Source organism: Apus apus, chromosome 3 (genome assembly GCF_020740795.1).
Source record: "Apus apus isolate bApuApu2 chromosome 3, bApuApu2.pri.cur, whole genome shotgun sequence".
Classification (NCBI taxonomy): Eukaryota; Metazoa; Chordata; class Aves; order Apodiformes; family Apodidae; genus Apus; species Apus apus.
The window spans coordinates 9,589,301-9,607,178 of record NC_067284.1 but is presented as its reverse complement, the minus strand read 5'-3'; the positions used below and the strand labels follow the sequence as shown (position 1 = coordinate 9,607,178).

Below are 17,878 nucleotides of genomic sequence, written 5' to 3'. Positions count from 1 at the left end.
TACAGGCTCGAAATGGTATTTTACTGCATGCCAATGGTTTGATGAAAAATACTGACGTATCCTGCTGTGGGGGGAGGGAGGAAGCCCCAAATGCATACATATGCAGAGACACCGAAAAAGACCCTGACTCCCCCTTCCCTGTCGTCGTTGTGTCCCTCCTCACCCCCCGAAGATGAAGACGGACCTTGGCCTTTGGCTGTCAAACGCGAGCAGGGCACTCCTTTACATCATTGGGATTTTTCTCAGAGTGAGAAAAGAGATTCCCACATGGACTTTGTCAATAGATTTTATACACCTTCATCAGCCTCTGATAGAAAACTGCCCGTTTTCTCTCCGTGCGCGGGGGAAACAAATGTCCGGGGTTCGCCTTACAAAGATACCGGTGCTGGATTGATGGGAATCGGGAAGCCCCGCTGTGATACGCAGCTCGTGTAAAAACATCCATCCTCAAACCTCTCCCTCTTTCCAGCGATGCCGAGGGAGAGCACACACGTTACAGAGACACGGTACCAGGATGTATGTACCTTCTAGAGGCATGCTCAGCCTGCATGGCCGGGAGGTACAAAACTACACCCCGATGCTCCATCCCACGGTTTGTGCACGGCCCCGCGGGGCCGGAGCACTGCAGGCCCCCGACGGGCAGCGGTGCGGGCTTGCCCCGAGCCGTGCCGTGCCTCCCCCGAAACGTCCGGAGCCCTGGAAGCGGTGCCCTAGCCCTTGCAGCTCCCGCCCGGAGAGCAGAGAGGTAACCCGCCCACCCTAGACCTCGTCGGGAGGATTAAAGCTGCCACAGGAAAGTCAGGCTCCTCTGCATGGATCCCCGGCCCGGGGGCTGTCTCCCCAGCCCCATGCCTTTTCATCACGTGCAAATGCCTCCCAAACCTCGTTCCTGAGGGCAAAGGCAGTTGTCCCGCTCTCTCACACATACTCACACCCCCAGTGAATGCCTCGTTTTTTCCTTCCTTTCACCTAGACTAAAAAATATTTTAATTTATTTTTTTGGTAAGGGGGGCTGACAAGCAGCTCGCAGCGGCAGGCAGGTCCTCCGCTCGGCCACCGCACAGACTTCGTGTGCAAAAACAATAAATAAACTCAAACTTTTGTTTTCCGCATCACCTTACCTTCTTTTGCAGCCTGTGCCTCCCCCGTGTGTGCAAAGCGGAACAGCCAGACGGAGCACAAAATAATCCAGGAAGGGAGCCTACTTTGGAAAACCATGGTGCAGGAGCGGGGCGATTTTATATCTCTAGCTATGTATTTCTAGACAGTGCCGCTGCCGCCGCTTGGTGGGTGCTAGAGGACGGTGGAGAATTTGCTCTGCTAGTCTCTGTCTCGGCGCTCCCTCCCTCCCGGCTGCCTTTCTCCTCCTCCTTCTCCTCAGCCTCCTCCTCCGCGCCGCTGCCGGGCTCCCGCACCGGCCCGGCCGCCCGCCAGCCCCGACTGCAGCTCGGCCGCCCGCGCCGCGCTCCGATAATATCAATTAGGGCGAGGGGGCGGGCCCGCAGCGGCAGGGCGGCCCGTTCCTCAACCTGACTGACAGCCGCTCTCGGCCAAACAGCAGCGATCCTCGGCGCCCGGCGGGCCGAGCCGGCGTCTGAGTCGTGGCGACCGGGGGGGCGGGGTCGGCGGTGCCGCCCAATGAGCGCGCGGCGGTGTCGGGTTGCCGCCGGTGCCGGGGAGCCGCGCGCGAGGCGGCGGCGGCGGGACCGAGGGTCCGAACCGGGCGCGGGGCGCCGGGCCCGGCCAGCACCGGGGGCTGCTCCGCACGCCTGGAGGTGACTTAGCCGGCTGGCGGGCTGGCGTGTTCTCCGAGCGAGCAGGACGGCCGGCCGGCCTCCGTTCTCTGCTCGCCCCGTGCCGCGGCTGCCGGGATAGGCAGCGAGGGGTCCCAGCCCGGGCCGCCGGCGGCGGGTCACGGCGCTGCCTCCGGCGCGATGCCGGGCTGTGGCCGGGATGAGCGCGCATCTGGGCTGCTGCCAGCGAGAGGGAAACTTCGGCAGGAGCTGCGGGATGGTGCCCCGAGACACTCCTCTGCCAAAAGACAAGTTCTTCGGGGCTGACATCACTGGGGCTCCCTTCTCTTTGTTTTATTTGCGTTTTCTGTCCCCCGGCTCCGATGTTCCCCAAACACGAAGAACAGGTTCATGACAATACTGATCTTATTTTGGCAGGGAAGGGGCGGTTGCTGTCCCCCCCTCCCCGTCGGATGTAACCCGAAGCGAGGGTAATCCGCTGAGAATGAGGCAATTTAAATAGGAGGGGGAGGAAAAGAAAAAGAAAAAAAAAAAAAAAGAATAATAAGAAGAAGAAAAAAAAAAAGCCGAAGCAGAGAGGAACTTGCTAAACCTCTTTTGTCAGCGCACACCCTACGGGCCCGGCAGTGATTTTCCCGGGAACCCATTAAGCCCTGACCCCTCCTTTCTCCCGTCCTCAAATTCCCCCTTGGTCCTTGGACGAGTGAATAAACAGCTCGACACAAAAGCTTCACCGTTCCCTGGGAGAGGCCGCGGGGTGCTCCGGCGGGCGCGGGGTCTCCGCCGGCCCCTCGGGAGCGCTCCTCGCCCCCCCGGGGCCGGGGCCCTTGCAGCCCCCGCGGCGGGAGGTGGCGGCCCCGGCTGCGCCCCCCGCTCCGCTCCGCGCCCCCCGGGAGCCCGTCCCCTGCCTCTAACTCTGATGATGCTGCGCGGCGCGGAACGGGTCTTGTGCAGCTCCGTTGAAAGTGCATCGCCGTGTCCTTTCGAAGGATAGAGACGCGATGTAAAGGGAACAAGCGATTACTGAGGGAACAGGCGAAGGCAGCGAAGTGCAGGGGGTGTCATTGCAATTCGGTGGCAAGATTATGCGAGGACCTGAAACAGTCCTAGCGCGAATGGGGAAGCTGGTACAGAACGTGTTATGCCATAAATGGACATTTAAATGGGAGCGGTGGGAGGGTGTTTATGGGGCCTTTAGATAGACAAATCAAAATTAGAATTAACAAGAATAATAATAATGAATTCAGCATTGCCGGATGAACAGCCAGCATGCTCCGGGCTGTGAGCACTTTCCCTGTGGTCTCCTCGTTACTTTTGAGAATGGTGCGGAGGTAGCCTCAAAAATGCACCGTATTCCTTTCACTTGCTGGAAAACTCATATTCACGGCTTAGAATGTGACACTTTTTGCGTTTCATTCAGAATGCTCTGTCGATACTCTGGGTACCACGCTGAGTGTAGGCGAAGTGCACACTCTTGATTCTCTCGTCCTCTCTCATCTGTCTTTCCCATCCTCATGTATGTGTGCTCAGAAAGGGGGGCTGTATCGGACACTGAGTTTGCTAATCTTTTAAAAAGCCTGTTGTGTTTTAAATACTTACAATCAGGTATTTTGTAACTTCCCTGTAAGTTCTCATAGGTAAAGTTAGTTTTCGTGTGGCAAATGTTCTAACAGTGAATAAAGCAGATGTGTGAAGTCCTTAATCTGGTTAGTCCTCTACAGCTTCCTAGCATAAAGTGCAAACATTTCACTACAACGTCATTAGCTACAAAACACAATTTTTAACCTACAAAATATATTTAAAAAAAAAAAAAAAAAAAGAAGGTGATTGGTATTGAGACTTCAAATGTTCACAAAAACTCAGGGACTTACTAAATGAACAACTTGACAGGAGAAAGACTTAAATGATAAAGCAATATAACCAGGTCCTGCATATAATGTTAGGCCAGACACTTATCTTTGCCACAACCTGCATTTATACAGGCTATATTGTACAATCTAATATTGTATGTTTATAATACGTGTATAGGGTCTGTACACATATAAGGATAATTAAAAATATGTAAATATATAAACCACACAAAGAATATGTGTACATGACTGAATGTATAAATAAATTAAATATTTTTGAGAAGGAAAAAAACGTGTGTATTTCCCTTCCTGATCACCTAATTTTCAATGTCCTGGCTTCCTGATATTATTAACTGAGCTAAAGAGAACACATTGTATGTCCTGCTTCCTTAAAGCAGTCCTGGATGTATTTACAATTACAACAAAACAATCCATATACATTGAGAGCTTATATTTCAATGCATTCTGGTTTTGTTGTGGATTGTTGTTGTTGTTTTTGTGGTTGGTTTTGGTGTTGTTTTTTTTTTTACATTATGCTTCTCGCACATTAAAACTTTGTGAAATTGACTCAGAATGATAAATCCTTTTCAATTAATTTAATTTTTTCCTTTCCCCTTGCTATTTTGTAATGTTTTCTGATCCTTCATTTTATTCTGCAGGATGCACAGCCCTGTATTGCATCTCATCCAGCTGAGCACTGGATCTTCTGTGAACAAAAACTGAAAAGAGAAATGTTACAACTGACCCAAAATATTCCAGTTAAATGGACCATGACCATCAGATTTGGTATCAAAAAACTCTGAAAAAATAAATTAAAAAACGGTAACTGGGAACTTCAACTCAATGTGTTACAATTCGTGCACCATAAAGTAAATGGATAACTGGAAAAATGTAATCAAGGATACTAATGTTGCTTTTTTGCTTTGCTCTGTTTTGTCTTTTTTTTCTTACTCAAAATCTGTAAATCAAATTCTGCTTTTTATTAAACTTGTATGTGGTTAGAATGGCTTTCTCAACACCACCTATCTTCCCTATATCAACACTGATACTAGCCAAACTTCCCTATAAAGAATTCTAATTGTTTAAGCAGACTTTGGAGAAATATTTAAACTTGCCTATCTCCACCAGATAACTTGATCTGAAATTGTGACACCATAAACAGGGAATGAATTCTAAGGCTATAAAAGCATACATAAGGAAATGAACAAAGTTTGGAATTAGTTATAAAATTTTGTTTTCACATATTCCATTTTTACAGGATTTACACATTCCTTCTTGGCTACTGTGAGCAGGACTGAAGCAAAATTTTAGTAGCTTAAAAAAGGTGTTGAAGGATAAACTCAGATATAGTTTATGAAAATGATATTGAGTCCGGGTTCTGTCCACCCAAGAATGACCTTTAAAGCTGGTTTGGACCAAAACAATGTGAAATCTGTTTTACAGTAGAAGTAGAAATTAGACGTAAGTAACAGAATTTTTAAACCCTGAAACTGGTAATTTGTGGTCTTAATTAAAGCAATCCCTAAGCAACCCTCTATGTGTACACTGGATTTTCTATGAAGTAAACAGTACAGGTTTTTGTAAAATTTCTGATTAATTTCTATAGAATTTTTAGTATAAAACTGCAGGTGAATCATAGGATTTGACTTTTAAGTATTGTGTGTATCATAAATCATTATATAAGACTTTGGATTTAGTCTTCCAGATGTAATGGCACTTACATTTCAAATCAAGACCAGAGATTAATTTTCTGTATGGTGTCAATTTCAGATCTCCTGGTCAATTTATAAGTCAGAGTAGCTCTATTGCAGTAAAGATGGCAATGCATTCAATAAATAGTACTGGTTCATAAAGAAATTGTAGAGAATTGGGGCTGTTTGGTTTTTTTAAAAGCCTAATTATATAAAAAATCCTTTCTCTAATTGAAATTTCAGTTTTTTGGGTTTTTTTGAACTATTTTAGTTATCACAAATAAAAAATAGTGCTATATAGCTTCACACTTTTAAAGTCTTCACATACATCAGAACAGGAATAATAATTCACTGACAAATTTTCACTCAAGGGATTTAAACTTCTACACAGTCCTAAATTAGATTCTGGTTTTAAATCTATGAATTTTCAGTACATTTGAAAAACACAGTAAAGAAACAGATAAGGTGGTGTATCATCCTGCCATTTAATCAAAATTAAATACATTCTACAGAACAACACAAATTAAATGCATGTTAAATACACATGTGAACATGAAATACCTCTGCCTTTCTCAAGGAACAGTAGAGAAGAGTTGTACAGGGTCCAAAAATCAGATGCATCTGGGTTCTGTAAGACTACTTCCCATGACAGGTCTGAATTTGAAAACTTTTACTGAAGAACAAGATCTTTTGAAGAATTTACTGTCTCTGTGTAGATCACTCTTCAGAGCCTGTTAGTATACCTCATTGTGTTGTGGCTTTTCCCTGGGAAGCTCAACCAGGACAAGCCAGTGCCATCACCCTGCAAAAAACAACATCTGGAGATATTCTGAAAGGAGATAATTTCCATTGCTCACCTATGAATTAAAGGAATGTCTTTGCTCCAAGGATCAGCAATAAGTAACCTCACATAAACACATTGTTGACTTCAATAATCTCTAAGATCAAAGTTTCAGTTTTCCTAGGATATTAGTCATTCTAAAAATTGCTCACAGAAGAGCCTGATGATAAAGGTAGCTAATTCTTATTTTAGTTAATTAGTTGTAAGTAGTAGATAAACTCTAGCAATATGCTCCAATGGGGTTAGTGTCTTCCTGTTCTTCCTCAGTACGAGTGACATCTGATCACTTCCATCTGTGACAGTCCTAGATTCTTCTCTAAACCCAGCTGAGGTGAAAAATCAGACCTACTAGATTTTCTGTTTCCATATATAACCTCCTCTTACAGTCAGTCTCAATCTCTGTTTCCTTGTGGTTCTGTGAAAAAGCATGGAAGGAAGAAAAAAAAAAGTTAAAAAATCTCTCCTCTCAATCCCCCTTCTGTGTTAGGAGATAGGAGAGGGAAGGATAAAAGAACAGATGCAATAATCCTTATTTAGTTCTGAAAGATAAACTACAGATTGTAATGGTAGGAGTTCCAGTGCTTTCATCTTTAGATCCAGGAAGTGTAGTGATATGGACCATCACTACTGTCAGGAAAGGTGCCAAAGTGTATGGGAGAAGGTGTTCCTTGAAGTAGAATAATTTCAGAATTGCATCCCTCAGGAGTATAACTCTCTGTAGATTTCCCTTTCTAACATCTTTCACATATTCTCATACTTTGTCGAGTTTCCATGCACATATACTGCCACTTCTATCCTAGGTGGTAGATTTACCTTCCACCAAAACTGGTTTTTCATTATCCACTGCAAGTAAACCAGATTTCTGGCAAGTAATACATGTACTAATTTGTGTAAGTTTGTTTTATCCTAAGATACTTGATGCTTAGCAGATACACTAAATCGCAAGACCTCACTTTATTTTGTCTCCCTCAAATGTGGGTAAGTAATGCTTTATTCAGAACACATTTGCTTTTGGCTTGAATTTGCCAACTGTAGTTTCAGAATGTGATTTCTTTAGTATTTACTGTAGTGTGACAAAGGTTAATAGAAGTACCTAACAAACTGGCTTTATACAGTCAATTCTGGTTTCTCTACAATAATAATCTTGTAATACAAATGCAGGGATGATGCAAATCCTCTGTAAAACTAAGCTACATGACTGTATAATGAAGAAAAAAGGTTGTGTTATATTCAACCCTAAAGGGCAAGCTAACACCTGCCTGGATGAGTAAACACAGTCTGAGAGATAAATACAGTATCACAACATTGCCTCTGGACCTCTTCTGTCTCTCATGCAACCAGATTAGCTATCTCTTTACCCCTGATGATGTACATCACAAAATAGATAATTTCATTCCAGCCACCACTGAAAAAGTTTTTTTTTTCTTTAATTATTATTATTTCATGTACACTTACAAGTGATTTCTTAGTTGTCTATTACCTAAAGCCTCTATTCAGATAATGTTTTCCTCTTGTAAGTGGTTCCATTGATCTAGGTGAGAGCTAGGTGCTACTCAAGCTGAATGAGAGTGACACTCTCAGGTAAACAGAGTATCTTTAAAGCTCCTTCAGATGGAAAACACTTCATTTCAAGAAATCCTTTATTTGTCCTATTGTATAAGTTTTTCTTGAGGAGGTGATTTGAATTGTAAGCAGTAAGCAGAGTAAACAGATGTTGTGGGGGTGCTTTTTTGTACATCCATTTTTTCTGGATCCTAATTTTGGGGGTTTATTTTCAAATTCTTTTGATGTAGGTTTTTTTGAGGGGGTTGGGATTTTTCGGTTTGGGGTTGTTTTTTTCTTGTTTGCTTTTGTTTTGTTTTTCGGTTGCTGTTGTTTTTGTTTTTCTATTTGGGGTTGTTTTGTTTGGGTTTGTGGGGTTTTTTCCCAATGATGGCACAATAAGCAGTTGTCACTGAGCTGTAGTGTTGCCAGCATGTCTATGTCTTTCTTCTAAGTGGCTGCAATACATTTAAAGCCCATCAATGTGATTTAATAGCTTGTTGTGTTTTGTTTTTTTTTTCTTCTGTTCTTCTTTCTGGTGAATAACATGGCAGCTGTCTACAATAATTCATCTGTCATTGTGTTGCCCACTTGCTTAGAGGTAGGGTTTCTAATTCACTGCATAGCCTTTCTTAATCCTGCTTAAACTGAATGTTTTGCCATATTGCTGTCTATGACTTCTACAGCAGGTAATAAATACACTAAACTGTGCTATTCATAGTACATATCTTGGAGTATCCTATAATTTGCTTGTTTTCATGATGAAATCAACCATTTATTTGTTAATGCACTTGGTTTTCCTTCTTTCTAGACTGCAATTTTTGACAGATGTCTACCTCACATTTTGCAATTATTTAGGTCTTAACAGTCATCTTTGTGGAGACTCAACAGACTATCTTATACAATTTTATTTTAAAATTTGTTTTTTCCCTTTTTAGTAGTGTGATCCAAAATATTAAAAGACAAGTGTAATACATGAATTAACATCACCTTCTATTTCCCTTTTCTTTTTAATTTTATTCTTTATACCATTTTCAAATATAGCCAAATATTCAAATAATATTACCTGAAAGGAAATTAATTGGTATAGCTGGCAGACTGAACCTTAAAACAAACAATTTAGATTTGTGAGTTAATGTTATATTGTGCTTTTTTTCACATATTTTAATAGTATACAAACTACCAGGCAAATTTCTATAAATGCTGTGTTACAGTAGTAAGCCCCACAGCAAGAAACCAACTCATCTAATTGAACTTCAGTGTTATGGAAAAAAAGAAAAGATAGTCTTCCAGCTCAGGACATCTGCCAAGGACATTTCAGCAGAAATCATCTTCCTGAAATCTAGGAGAAAATATCTACGCTACTTTTTCCTTCTTCAGTGTTAACATCTATCTTCCTAATCATCCCGTATGGCTAGTGGGAGTTTGTTTTTCCCCAAAATGAGCTCAGAGTTCTCAATGGATGTTGCTCCACAAAAAAACTCCCACAAAAACCAGACAAAACAAAACAAAACAACCCCCCCTCAACAAAACCATAGTGTGCCTGTTACAATTTACAGTGTAGGGACATGCCAGCCTGAGACAGTATTAAGTCACCTTTGTGTCCTTCTCATTTGGTGAACTGAAAAGGTCCTCAGTGTATCCAAAAGTGCTCTGGGGTGCTGTGAAATGATGGCACACTTCTAAGGCTGCCTGGAGCACTGCAAGACCAGCTTCACTCTCTGCCTCCTTCAGCCCTGTTCCAACCCACTCTTCCCTCCCCCAGCTTGCCCCTGGATTTGCCTTTTGCTATGATTTGCAAGACTATGCTTTGAAGGCTGTTTTGTAGCATGCCTATGCAAAAGCTTTCCTCTCTCAGACAGAAACAGCGATTGTAGGGCTTTAATGCTATTCCAGCCTCTTTGTCCTGCCATATAATGCGTCTTGTTTATAACCAGTTGTAGCATAACTAAGCTAGATTTGAGGTGCTTAATCAGGCTCAGCAAAATGACATAGTTTGTCACATTCCTTCCAGCTGAAGTAAGTACATAGCTTTAAGTCTGCACTGCCTCTACTGTACCTGTGAGTAACTGCTGTCATCTGGCAAGAACTTCATCTGAATTCGGATTCACTAGGAGATTACTTTAAGAGACTTTTCTTTCAAAACAAGTATGCTTCTCAGTACATTTGTTCCTAAAATATGCATATGTATGTGTCTACATACATAATTTCCTCATAAATTTAATAGTCGTAGATAAATGGAATGTGGAGATAATATAGTTTCATGTACGCAACACTGTGTTCAGAGGGCCAGTCCCTTATCTCCTGTGAATTGACATAATTGCAGCAACATTATGCTAGTTGGGGTTTTTTGGCAAGAATTCATGCCAGTTACATAATTCATTACAGCATATTTTAATCTACCGAAATCTATGCATATTTTTAGGCATAGCTTGTACAGTCCCAGTGACTTCTGCTTGTGAATTCCCATTGGACATGCCCTTAGGTTTCCTGGGGGTGTGCTTTTGTCCCTGTGTCACTTTGAGAGTCACTGCCGTGATCCTTCCATCTCTGCAGTTTTCATAGAATTCAGTGCAGAGCTAAGGTGCATAGAGGTAATAGTGCTGGATGTTGGCCAAAGCTCTGTAAATTCAGAGCTTTTCTTACAGTCCTCTCTGCACATGCTTCCAATTACTAAGTGCTGTGATCCTGAGCCTTACCTGATGTGAATCCGTGGAGCTAATGTCTTTATGCACCTGTTAAGATTTCTAACTTATGATGTTATACCATTCAAATATTTCTAATGAGGTTTACAGAGATATGTAAAACCCCTGCAATATCACATTTCTGGCTAATATTAGATTTGGGTTTTTTTGGAACAAGAATTCTGAAGGTTTTTGTCAGAATACAGAGCTCTCTCTCCACCTCTTGTCCCATTATCTTCCCACCAGTTTGATTTTGCTAGGAGACTAGAACTTGTTCCTGAGGAACTCTGCCATGCAATTGAGAGAGCAACCTACAGTGGGATTGGAGATGTTAGAATTGCTTTCTCCCATGAGATATAGTACTGCCGGTCCCCAGGAAGTACCCTCTTCACCTCAGGGTCACCTAAGGGAATGGCAGATCAATGTGACTTCATTTGCTCACTGTTCTGGCTCAGTTTCAAGACGATGCTGGAGAAGCAAGAAAAGAGAAGATGAAGAGTATAGCTGACTGCATGTCCACCTTCTCCCTGCTTAAAGGAGGGACAGCTGAAGAAAGGAGAGTAGCAGAAGCAAAGCCACAGAAAGGGAGACTGCTGTGCTGTGCAGAGAAATGTACCAAGTTATCACTGTGGACACTGTGGTAGTGACCTAAACAGTTTTGTTACTGTTTGTTGTAATTTCTGATGATGCCATTGGGTATGGCGTATTATCCATGCCTTGCTTTCATTTCTCACCTTCAGTTTTGCTATTAGTAGAGAATTATCCAATTCTCAGAAAGGTGCAATTTTGATTTCAAAAGTGTCTGTCTGTATTCAAATAATGGAAAACGAGAAGAGTTCATAAGGAGGCTAAAATAACAATATTATTTTTAAATGACATTCAGTTACGGTTTTAACTGTTATGTCTCTCTAGCATGCATATATGTGTGATAACCCCACTTAACTGACAGTTAGGTCACATTAATCAGGCTACTTCTGTAACTGCTTCTTTCTACCTGCAACTGGATATTGTTCTCCAAAGGAATTCCACACAGTTACAGCCAGCATCGAGGGAGGGCTAATTTGGCAGTGATTTGCTCAGCTGCATTAAGTTGTTTTGCTATATGGAAAGAATTTATTAAGTTCACTTCAAAGTTACACCACCTTCAGTGACAGGTAAAATCGGTGTGTAGCAGTATGAGCTGAATCAATGTGAATTGATATAAAACTCTGGCAACCTGGCTTTTAATGGACTGCTTATTTCAGCTCAGAAAAGCAAACTCCAGCACAGTATACCAGGCAAAGTGAAATAAATGAACGAAAACTGCATGATTAAATGCTTTCATCTGGAAATTTCGTTGCAATATTCAGAAACTCTACCAATTCTTCCAATTCATCATACTCTTTGTTTATTACTAATAAATTAATGGGCTGATGGAAGGAATTCATTACCCTTTCTACACACTTCACTAGTTGCAGGTCGTTTATTAATCTGCGTTATCTGGTAAGACTAAAACCAGCTGTAATTACATTGTTAAACATTGATTAATAAGCAGCCCACATCACTAATATACGCAAGAAGCAAGTTACAAAATCTTTTTAAAGATTTAGAGTAAAATTTTAACATTCCTTTGGGAATACGAAAATCTGGATCTTCATCAATATTCATTTTTTTAAGATTCCATTTGCTTGTACAGCTGCATCTCTAAACACCTTTTGGAAACAGATTAACAGGCAAATTCAATTACACTAGAGTAAACGAACTGCATTCACAAAGTGGTATTAATGCACTAAGAGAAACATTTAGAATGCAACATTTTTTTAAGTAGTCTCCAGCTAACCAATCTTTTTTGTTTTTATTCTTAGTTCAGTCATGTAATTGGGCACATATCTATTTCAAAACCATTTGTATTTTACAGAGTTAAAAAATATGTAACAATTTTAAATACATTATTTAAAACACTGCAGATTCTTGAACCCTGCTTTCATGGGTTTTCAATAAATCAGTTTGATTGAAGTAACACACAGGAAATTATTACATGTCAGAAGCTTGGATTATCATTAAGGGTAAATAAGCAGAACGTATCTAGCACTTGACAAAAGTGGGGAAATTCTTCTTGTGTTATAGCTCTTTTAAAAATAAAGCAGAGGGAAAGAAGATGCTTTTAGGAAAGATGTTTTAAGATTGTCTTAAATTTATCACAAATGACAAATCTTATTATAGTAGTACTATTGCCAAAGATCTGTCAGTATTTCCATTACAAACCTGTATTTCAAACACTTATAAATGGGCTACAAAAATTAAGTCTGGAATGAAATTCAGTGTTCACTATGGGATCATATTTTTCTCACAAAACTTTAAGAAAATCTATTTTACCTTTTTGAGTTGGAAGGCTGCAAAGAGGCCAGAAGTGAGATGCTTAGGATGACTGCTACCTAGTCCTTCTATGACTGGACAAGAGCCTGGTGTAAGAGACTGAACTGTTGTTATGCCTCAACAGTGTTCTGAAGCAAACCACCAGGTTTCCATATGCAGGATAGGAAGCAAATTGAGAGACTTGAGCAAACTTTGTATGCAGGCTTGCTGCTATAGCTTAACCACAGTATATCTTGCTGGTAAGCAAAACAAGACAGGATGTACTGGCCCTGTTAGCTGCAGTATCCACCAGGTGTGCATCCTCTCAGAGCACGTGTGCTCAAAACAAGAGGTAAAAGCTGGTTACAGTGAGGAAGACACAGAAGATGAAGACAAGCTGTGAAAGACTGCCTAGCGACCCTGCAGAGACCTGCATGATTGCCAGGGGGAGGAGATCATGCAGATTGGTTGCAGGTATCTCCACACCTTTTTGGAGAAAAGGCAGAGGCATCAATCATAAAAGGAGCAATGGCCCAACAGCACACTGAAGATCTTCCCCACCGATTGACTGAAATTTGTGGACCAGCAGGATGCTGCTGGATCCGTAGCAGTGACTATCCTGTCTCTTGCAACTCTATATTTCTGCTACTTCCTGACTTTCTTTGTCTCCTCCTATCCTATCTGCACCTGAGGTTGTTGTTCTGTAACTTTAATACAGTTTGGTGTGTATGTGACATTTGACCTTGTTTGTGCCTTAATTTTGCCATTGGGATCATCTTGAATTTCCCTCAACCTGTTAATGGCTCAAGACACCCAGCACAAGTGATTTATGTCCATGACAATAGGGCATGTGCTTCCACTAACCACACCCCTCACTTCCTCTTGTATGGAAAGTTTGGCTGGCTGATGAGAAACTGGAACCCCAGAGCCAAAATTCAAGCTGAGTTACCAAGGAACTAGATTTGAATAGGTAGTTTAAAAAAAGAATACTCATGGAAGTATGATATTAAAGATAGGTTATTCTAGATGGCATTATTATAATGTACACAAAATGTAAAGAACAACACGCATGGTCTTGCGTTTTACTTTATTTAGAAAACAGCATTTGTGAGAGCTAATGGCAGCTTGATAACGGTTCATTTGGACAGTTGAAGCTTACAATGCTGTGGAAAATAGAAAAGAAAACTTTATTTTATTCTGGAGTAAGTTACATAATATTTCAGTTTCTCTACAGGTGGAGAGTAATTACATCATGGTTTTTTTTCCTTATTTGCTGTTTGTCTTTTTACAACATTGGCCATGTTGAGGACAGCAGAAACCATCTAAAATACAATGTTATCATCTGAGCATTTAAAAACTAAATTGAAAAGGTGGAAGTGATTTTAATGTTATTAAGAAGAAGTGGGTCAAGTGAACAGACCAATAAGTATTTAGAAGAATTTCTTTAGCAAGTCTTGCCTTCTTTTCCAGACATTTAGGCAGTGGTATTTCATTAAGAAAATAAACCTACTGAACATCTGCAAAAGTTAAAATTGGAGTGCAAGCCTGTTTGCAGTATGTACTGGGTCTCTTCTTTGTTTTAGGGGGTAACCAGAACCAGATTGGTCAAACTAAATTTCTGTAAACATTCACAGGTAAATGTATGATAACTTGTGATTGCTTATGATTTCTGAGACTGGAAGATGTGATACATGAATAATGTAAAGTTTATTTGTGCAGATCCTTACTGATTTCAAAAGTTACATATATTTTAACACACGTAAGTATTCCCAAAAAGAGGATTATTTCCCTCTATTCAGTTATTTCAGCTGTATCTATCATGGACTAGAATCAGTATCATGGGACTTACGTGACCAGCCACTTATTGACAGTATTGGCTAACAGACTTCATAACATGGGTGAAGTTCACACACATCACTACTGTGCTTAAAATTGTTGATCTATCCAAACTTTAAGAGAAGCAGTCAGTGATCCATTATTGAAAACATATCTGAATATTTGCGGAGTGCTGTCAACCAATAGTCTAATCAGTGGAAACAAAGAGGAATTACTAAGCAATGTCCCTCCTAAACGTTGCAGCCGCTTAATGACTCACCTGCAAATGTTATAAAAAATGTTATAAAATATCTTCATTGCAGAGTTAATTTGAATATGCAGCATTTGAGTTACTCTTTTTTTGATTAGCCCAGCCTGAGTTAAACTGAATATTACCTAGTCATAGCAAGTGAGTTGTCAGGGCTGGCCCAATACTCAAGTGTCTGTGATGGTAGCTCTTTGGGGATGGGAACATAAGTGCACTTGAAATATTGATGGAGAAATTGCTTCTTTCTTACAGACACAAACAGAAAATTACAAGACCCTGGAGAATCAGCAAACTTGAGCTCATTGGGCTGTCCCCAGCATGATTGTATGAGTAACTGCTGAGTTGTGTATGTGTGAAGCTTTGCCTGTATTATTTCTCAGGCTTACTGCCTCAGACTGAAAGCATCAAAGAACATATGTTAAAGGATTTATTTCTTTTGAATAGGACTAAAGTTAGGAGCAAAACTGGAATGAATACATCTCTACAGGGTAGCTTGGAATGACAGGGAAGCATGATATCAGCTTATGAAAATGTCTGGTTTCAGCCAATTTTGATGCATAACCAGCAGGCTGTGCTTGATTTGCCACTCTGCTCCCATATGCACACTTGTGCATATCTGTGGATGCAGTGCTGCACTGTGCAGGCTGAAGGCAATTTAGGGAAGAGAGAAGCTCTGGTGCGCCTTTGAAGAAAATACAGAAGATTCTCTGATTGTACCTGTTGTTGCATGTTTTGAACACAAAAAATGTTTAAATCACCACAGCTTTCACGAGCCTCACCAGCCACGCTGTGTAACTGAAGAAGTTACAGTATAAACTCTACTGGTTTGATTATCTCACATCATCTAATTTTCTGCTAGTATCATAGTCTGTCCTCTGTAACAGACCATGGGACCTAAACACAAACCTAACTTTTGTATCTTATAGTAGCATATTTGCAAAGAACCTGGTGCTCTGCAGAGTTCCCTGTCTTCCAAGGCACCCGCCTTATGGTTGTGTATGAAAGTGGAGCTTTGGTTTGTGCTGAAAATTCCACATTTTTCATTTTCTCACATTTTTGGTAGGAAAACTCAGAAGAAAAAAATTGAAATATTGTTATATTTGAAGTATTTTGATGGTGGTGGATTTTTTTTTCTTTCTAAGTGAAATATGAAAAATAAATTATTTTTTTTCTTCAGAGAAATTTCATAGGAAGAAAATGTTTATCTGCTCATCTGCTATTTTTTGCTGTTTTCTCAGTGGATAAGAGATTGGCTGGATGGCCACACCCAGAGAGTTGTGGTCAATGGCTCAGTGTCCAAATGGAGGCAGGTGATGAGTGGTGTCCCTCAGGGGTCAGTATTGAGACCAGTGCTTTTTAACATCTTTGTTGGAGACATGGACAGTGAGATTGAGTGTATCCTCAGCAAGCTTGCTGATGATACCAAGCTGTGTGGTGTGGTTGACACCCAGGAGGGAAGGGATGCCATCTAGAGGGACCTAGACAGGCTGGAGAGGTGGGCCAGTGCCAGCCTCATGAAGTTCAACAAGGCCAAGTGCAGGGTCCTGCACCTGGGTCGGCACAACCCCAGGCACAAATGCTGGCTGGGAGAAGAATGGCTGGAGAGCAGTCCTGAGGAGAAGGACTTGGGGGTGGTAGTTGATGAGAAGCTCGACATGAGCTGCCAGTGTGTGCTGGAGCCCAGAGAGCCAACTGCATCCTGGGCTGCATCAAAAGAAGTGTGGCCAGCAGGGCCAGGGAGGTGATAAAATGGGCTTTTCTTTACTCCTGAAATCAAGTGTCGCAACAAGGTTTATATCTCCTCCCTCCTAAAAGAGGGTGAACTTCATCCTGCAAACAATCCCAGCCACCTTGTCACCCAGTTCTGCCTCTGATTAGTCTGACCTAGTGCAGGCCAGCTCCAGGCAGCCCGACCTCAGAACCCTTGCTGGCGAATGTGAGTGTGGATAGAATAGAATATAGATGGTTACAGCTCCCTGCTTAAATCCATGCCCTGGCCCTGCTTTGTTTCTTCATAGAGATGTCGCAAAAGGACTAGCTTTCTGCTAAAATTTCATTATGAGCTTAATTTACCAGCTGGTCTCAATCCTTAGTGATTAGAGAGCTTTTCTCATGTTGGGGAACCTCACTGCTGATGAGCAGAGCACAGGAAAGAGCCTTTGGCCTGAAATAGGAGTGGTCTGTTTTGAATGATCATTTTTAATAGAGTGTGAATCACCACCCAGTCATCAAGAATATAGCAAAAATGCATGAGAAAATTCTGTCAATATAATGCTATTTCCATGGACTATATCATTACAAATTGCATTTGCTGTAATAAGTTACAAATATAATTTATTATGAGTTATCATCAGAACTGAGACAAGTCATTAAAAATGTATAATACACAAAATATTGTTTCCCTTGATAGATGTAAAGTTTGCTAGGCTCAACTTCCCTCATTAGTATGTGACAGTGCCAGGAGATGCTTTGATCCAAAAGGCTGGATATACATGCTCTATGTCATAAATGCATTTTAGTATTAATAACAGTCCAAGAGGTTCAGCATATTGCTTAATAAAAGATCAATGCAGTAATATGATTAACCACCCTGTGTTGCTTTCTTTCCATTTGTGAGAAAAGATAGTTCAGGAGCTGCATGGTAGTGAATAGCAAAATGACTAATTGACAGGCAAAATGAAGGTTTCCCTAAGGGTTTTTTTTCCCCCTTCCCACCCTCAGGGCTTTCTTTGTTGGTAGAATGCTGTTAACTCTTTTGTTTAGGGTCTCTTACCTTTAAGCAGGCTTGTGGAAGAGCTTTTCATATTTTTTAGCTGTAGATTTACTTGCTGAGTAAATATAGCTGATGAAAGAAAAGCTGGTGATCCATAAAAGACCAGGCTGCAGGGATCCTCATTAATCTTCCAATAGTTTTTGCTGTCATTCCTCTTTAAAGTTCCTTGCCTTGTAAAGTATTTGTGGAAAAAGCAGGAGCACTTTTGCCTTCCACTAAGCAACGATTTCCAGCCAGATCCCAACAAAAGCTCCCACTCCCTTTCAACTAGTTTTAACTTCAGCCATGTCATTGGGCAGGGTTCTCAGCTATGAAAGGGGACACAC

At 41.3% G+C, this 17,878-nt stretch overlaps 2 protein-coding genes across 6 annotated transcripts in view; both read right to left on the bottom strand.

The window, feature by feature from the left end:
- The window catches only part of EPHA7 (EPH receptor A7), a 164,514-nt gene extending 163,067 nt beyond the window's left edge, over window positions 1–1,447 (bottom strand). For 3 of the 5 annotated variants that reach the window (XM_051614729.1, XM_051614733.1, XM_051614730.1), the window contains exon 1: window positions 1,122–1,341. In XM_051614729.1, the coding sequence (XP_051470689.1) occupies window positions 1,122–1,218 (97 nt within the window). In that variant the 5' untranslated portion in view covers window positions 1,219–1,341. Of the gene's footprint in view, window positions 1–1,121 lie in introns of all 5 variants that reach the window. The other 2 variants (XM_051614731.1, XM_051614732.1) reach the window with 1 other exon arrangement.
- Window positions 1,448–1,524: 77 nt separating this feature from the next.
- On the bottom strand, window positions 1,525–2,725 carry LOC127382265 (basic salivary proline-rich protein 1-like). The gene is made up of 2 exons (XM_051613639.1): window positions 2,366–2,725; window positions 1,525–2,031 (listed from the first exon to the last, which is right to left on the bottom strand). Exons 1-2 carry the CDS (start codon window positions 2,723–2,725, stop codon window positions 1,525–1,527), a joined length of 867 nt encoding a protein of 288 aa, XP_051469599.1.
- Between the last annotated feature and the right edge of the window lie 15,153 nt (window positions 2,726–17,878).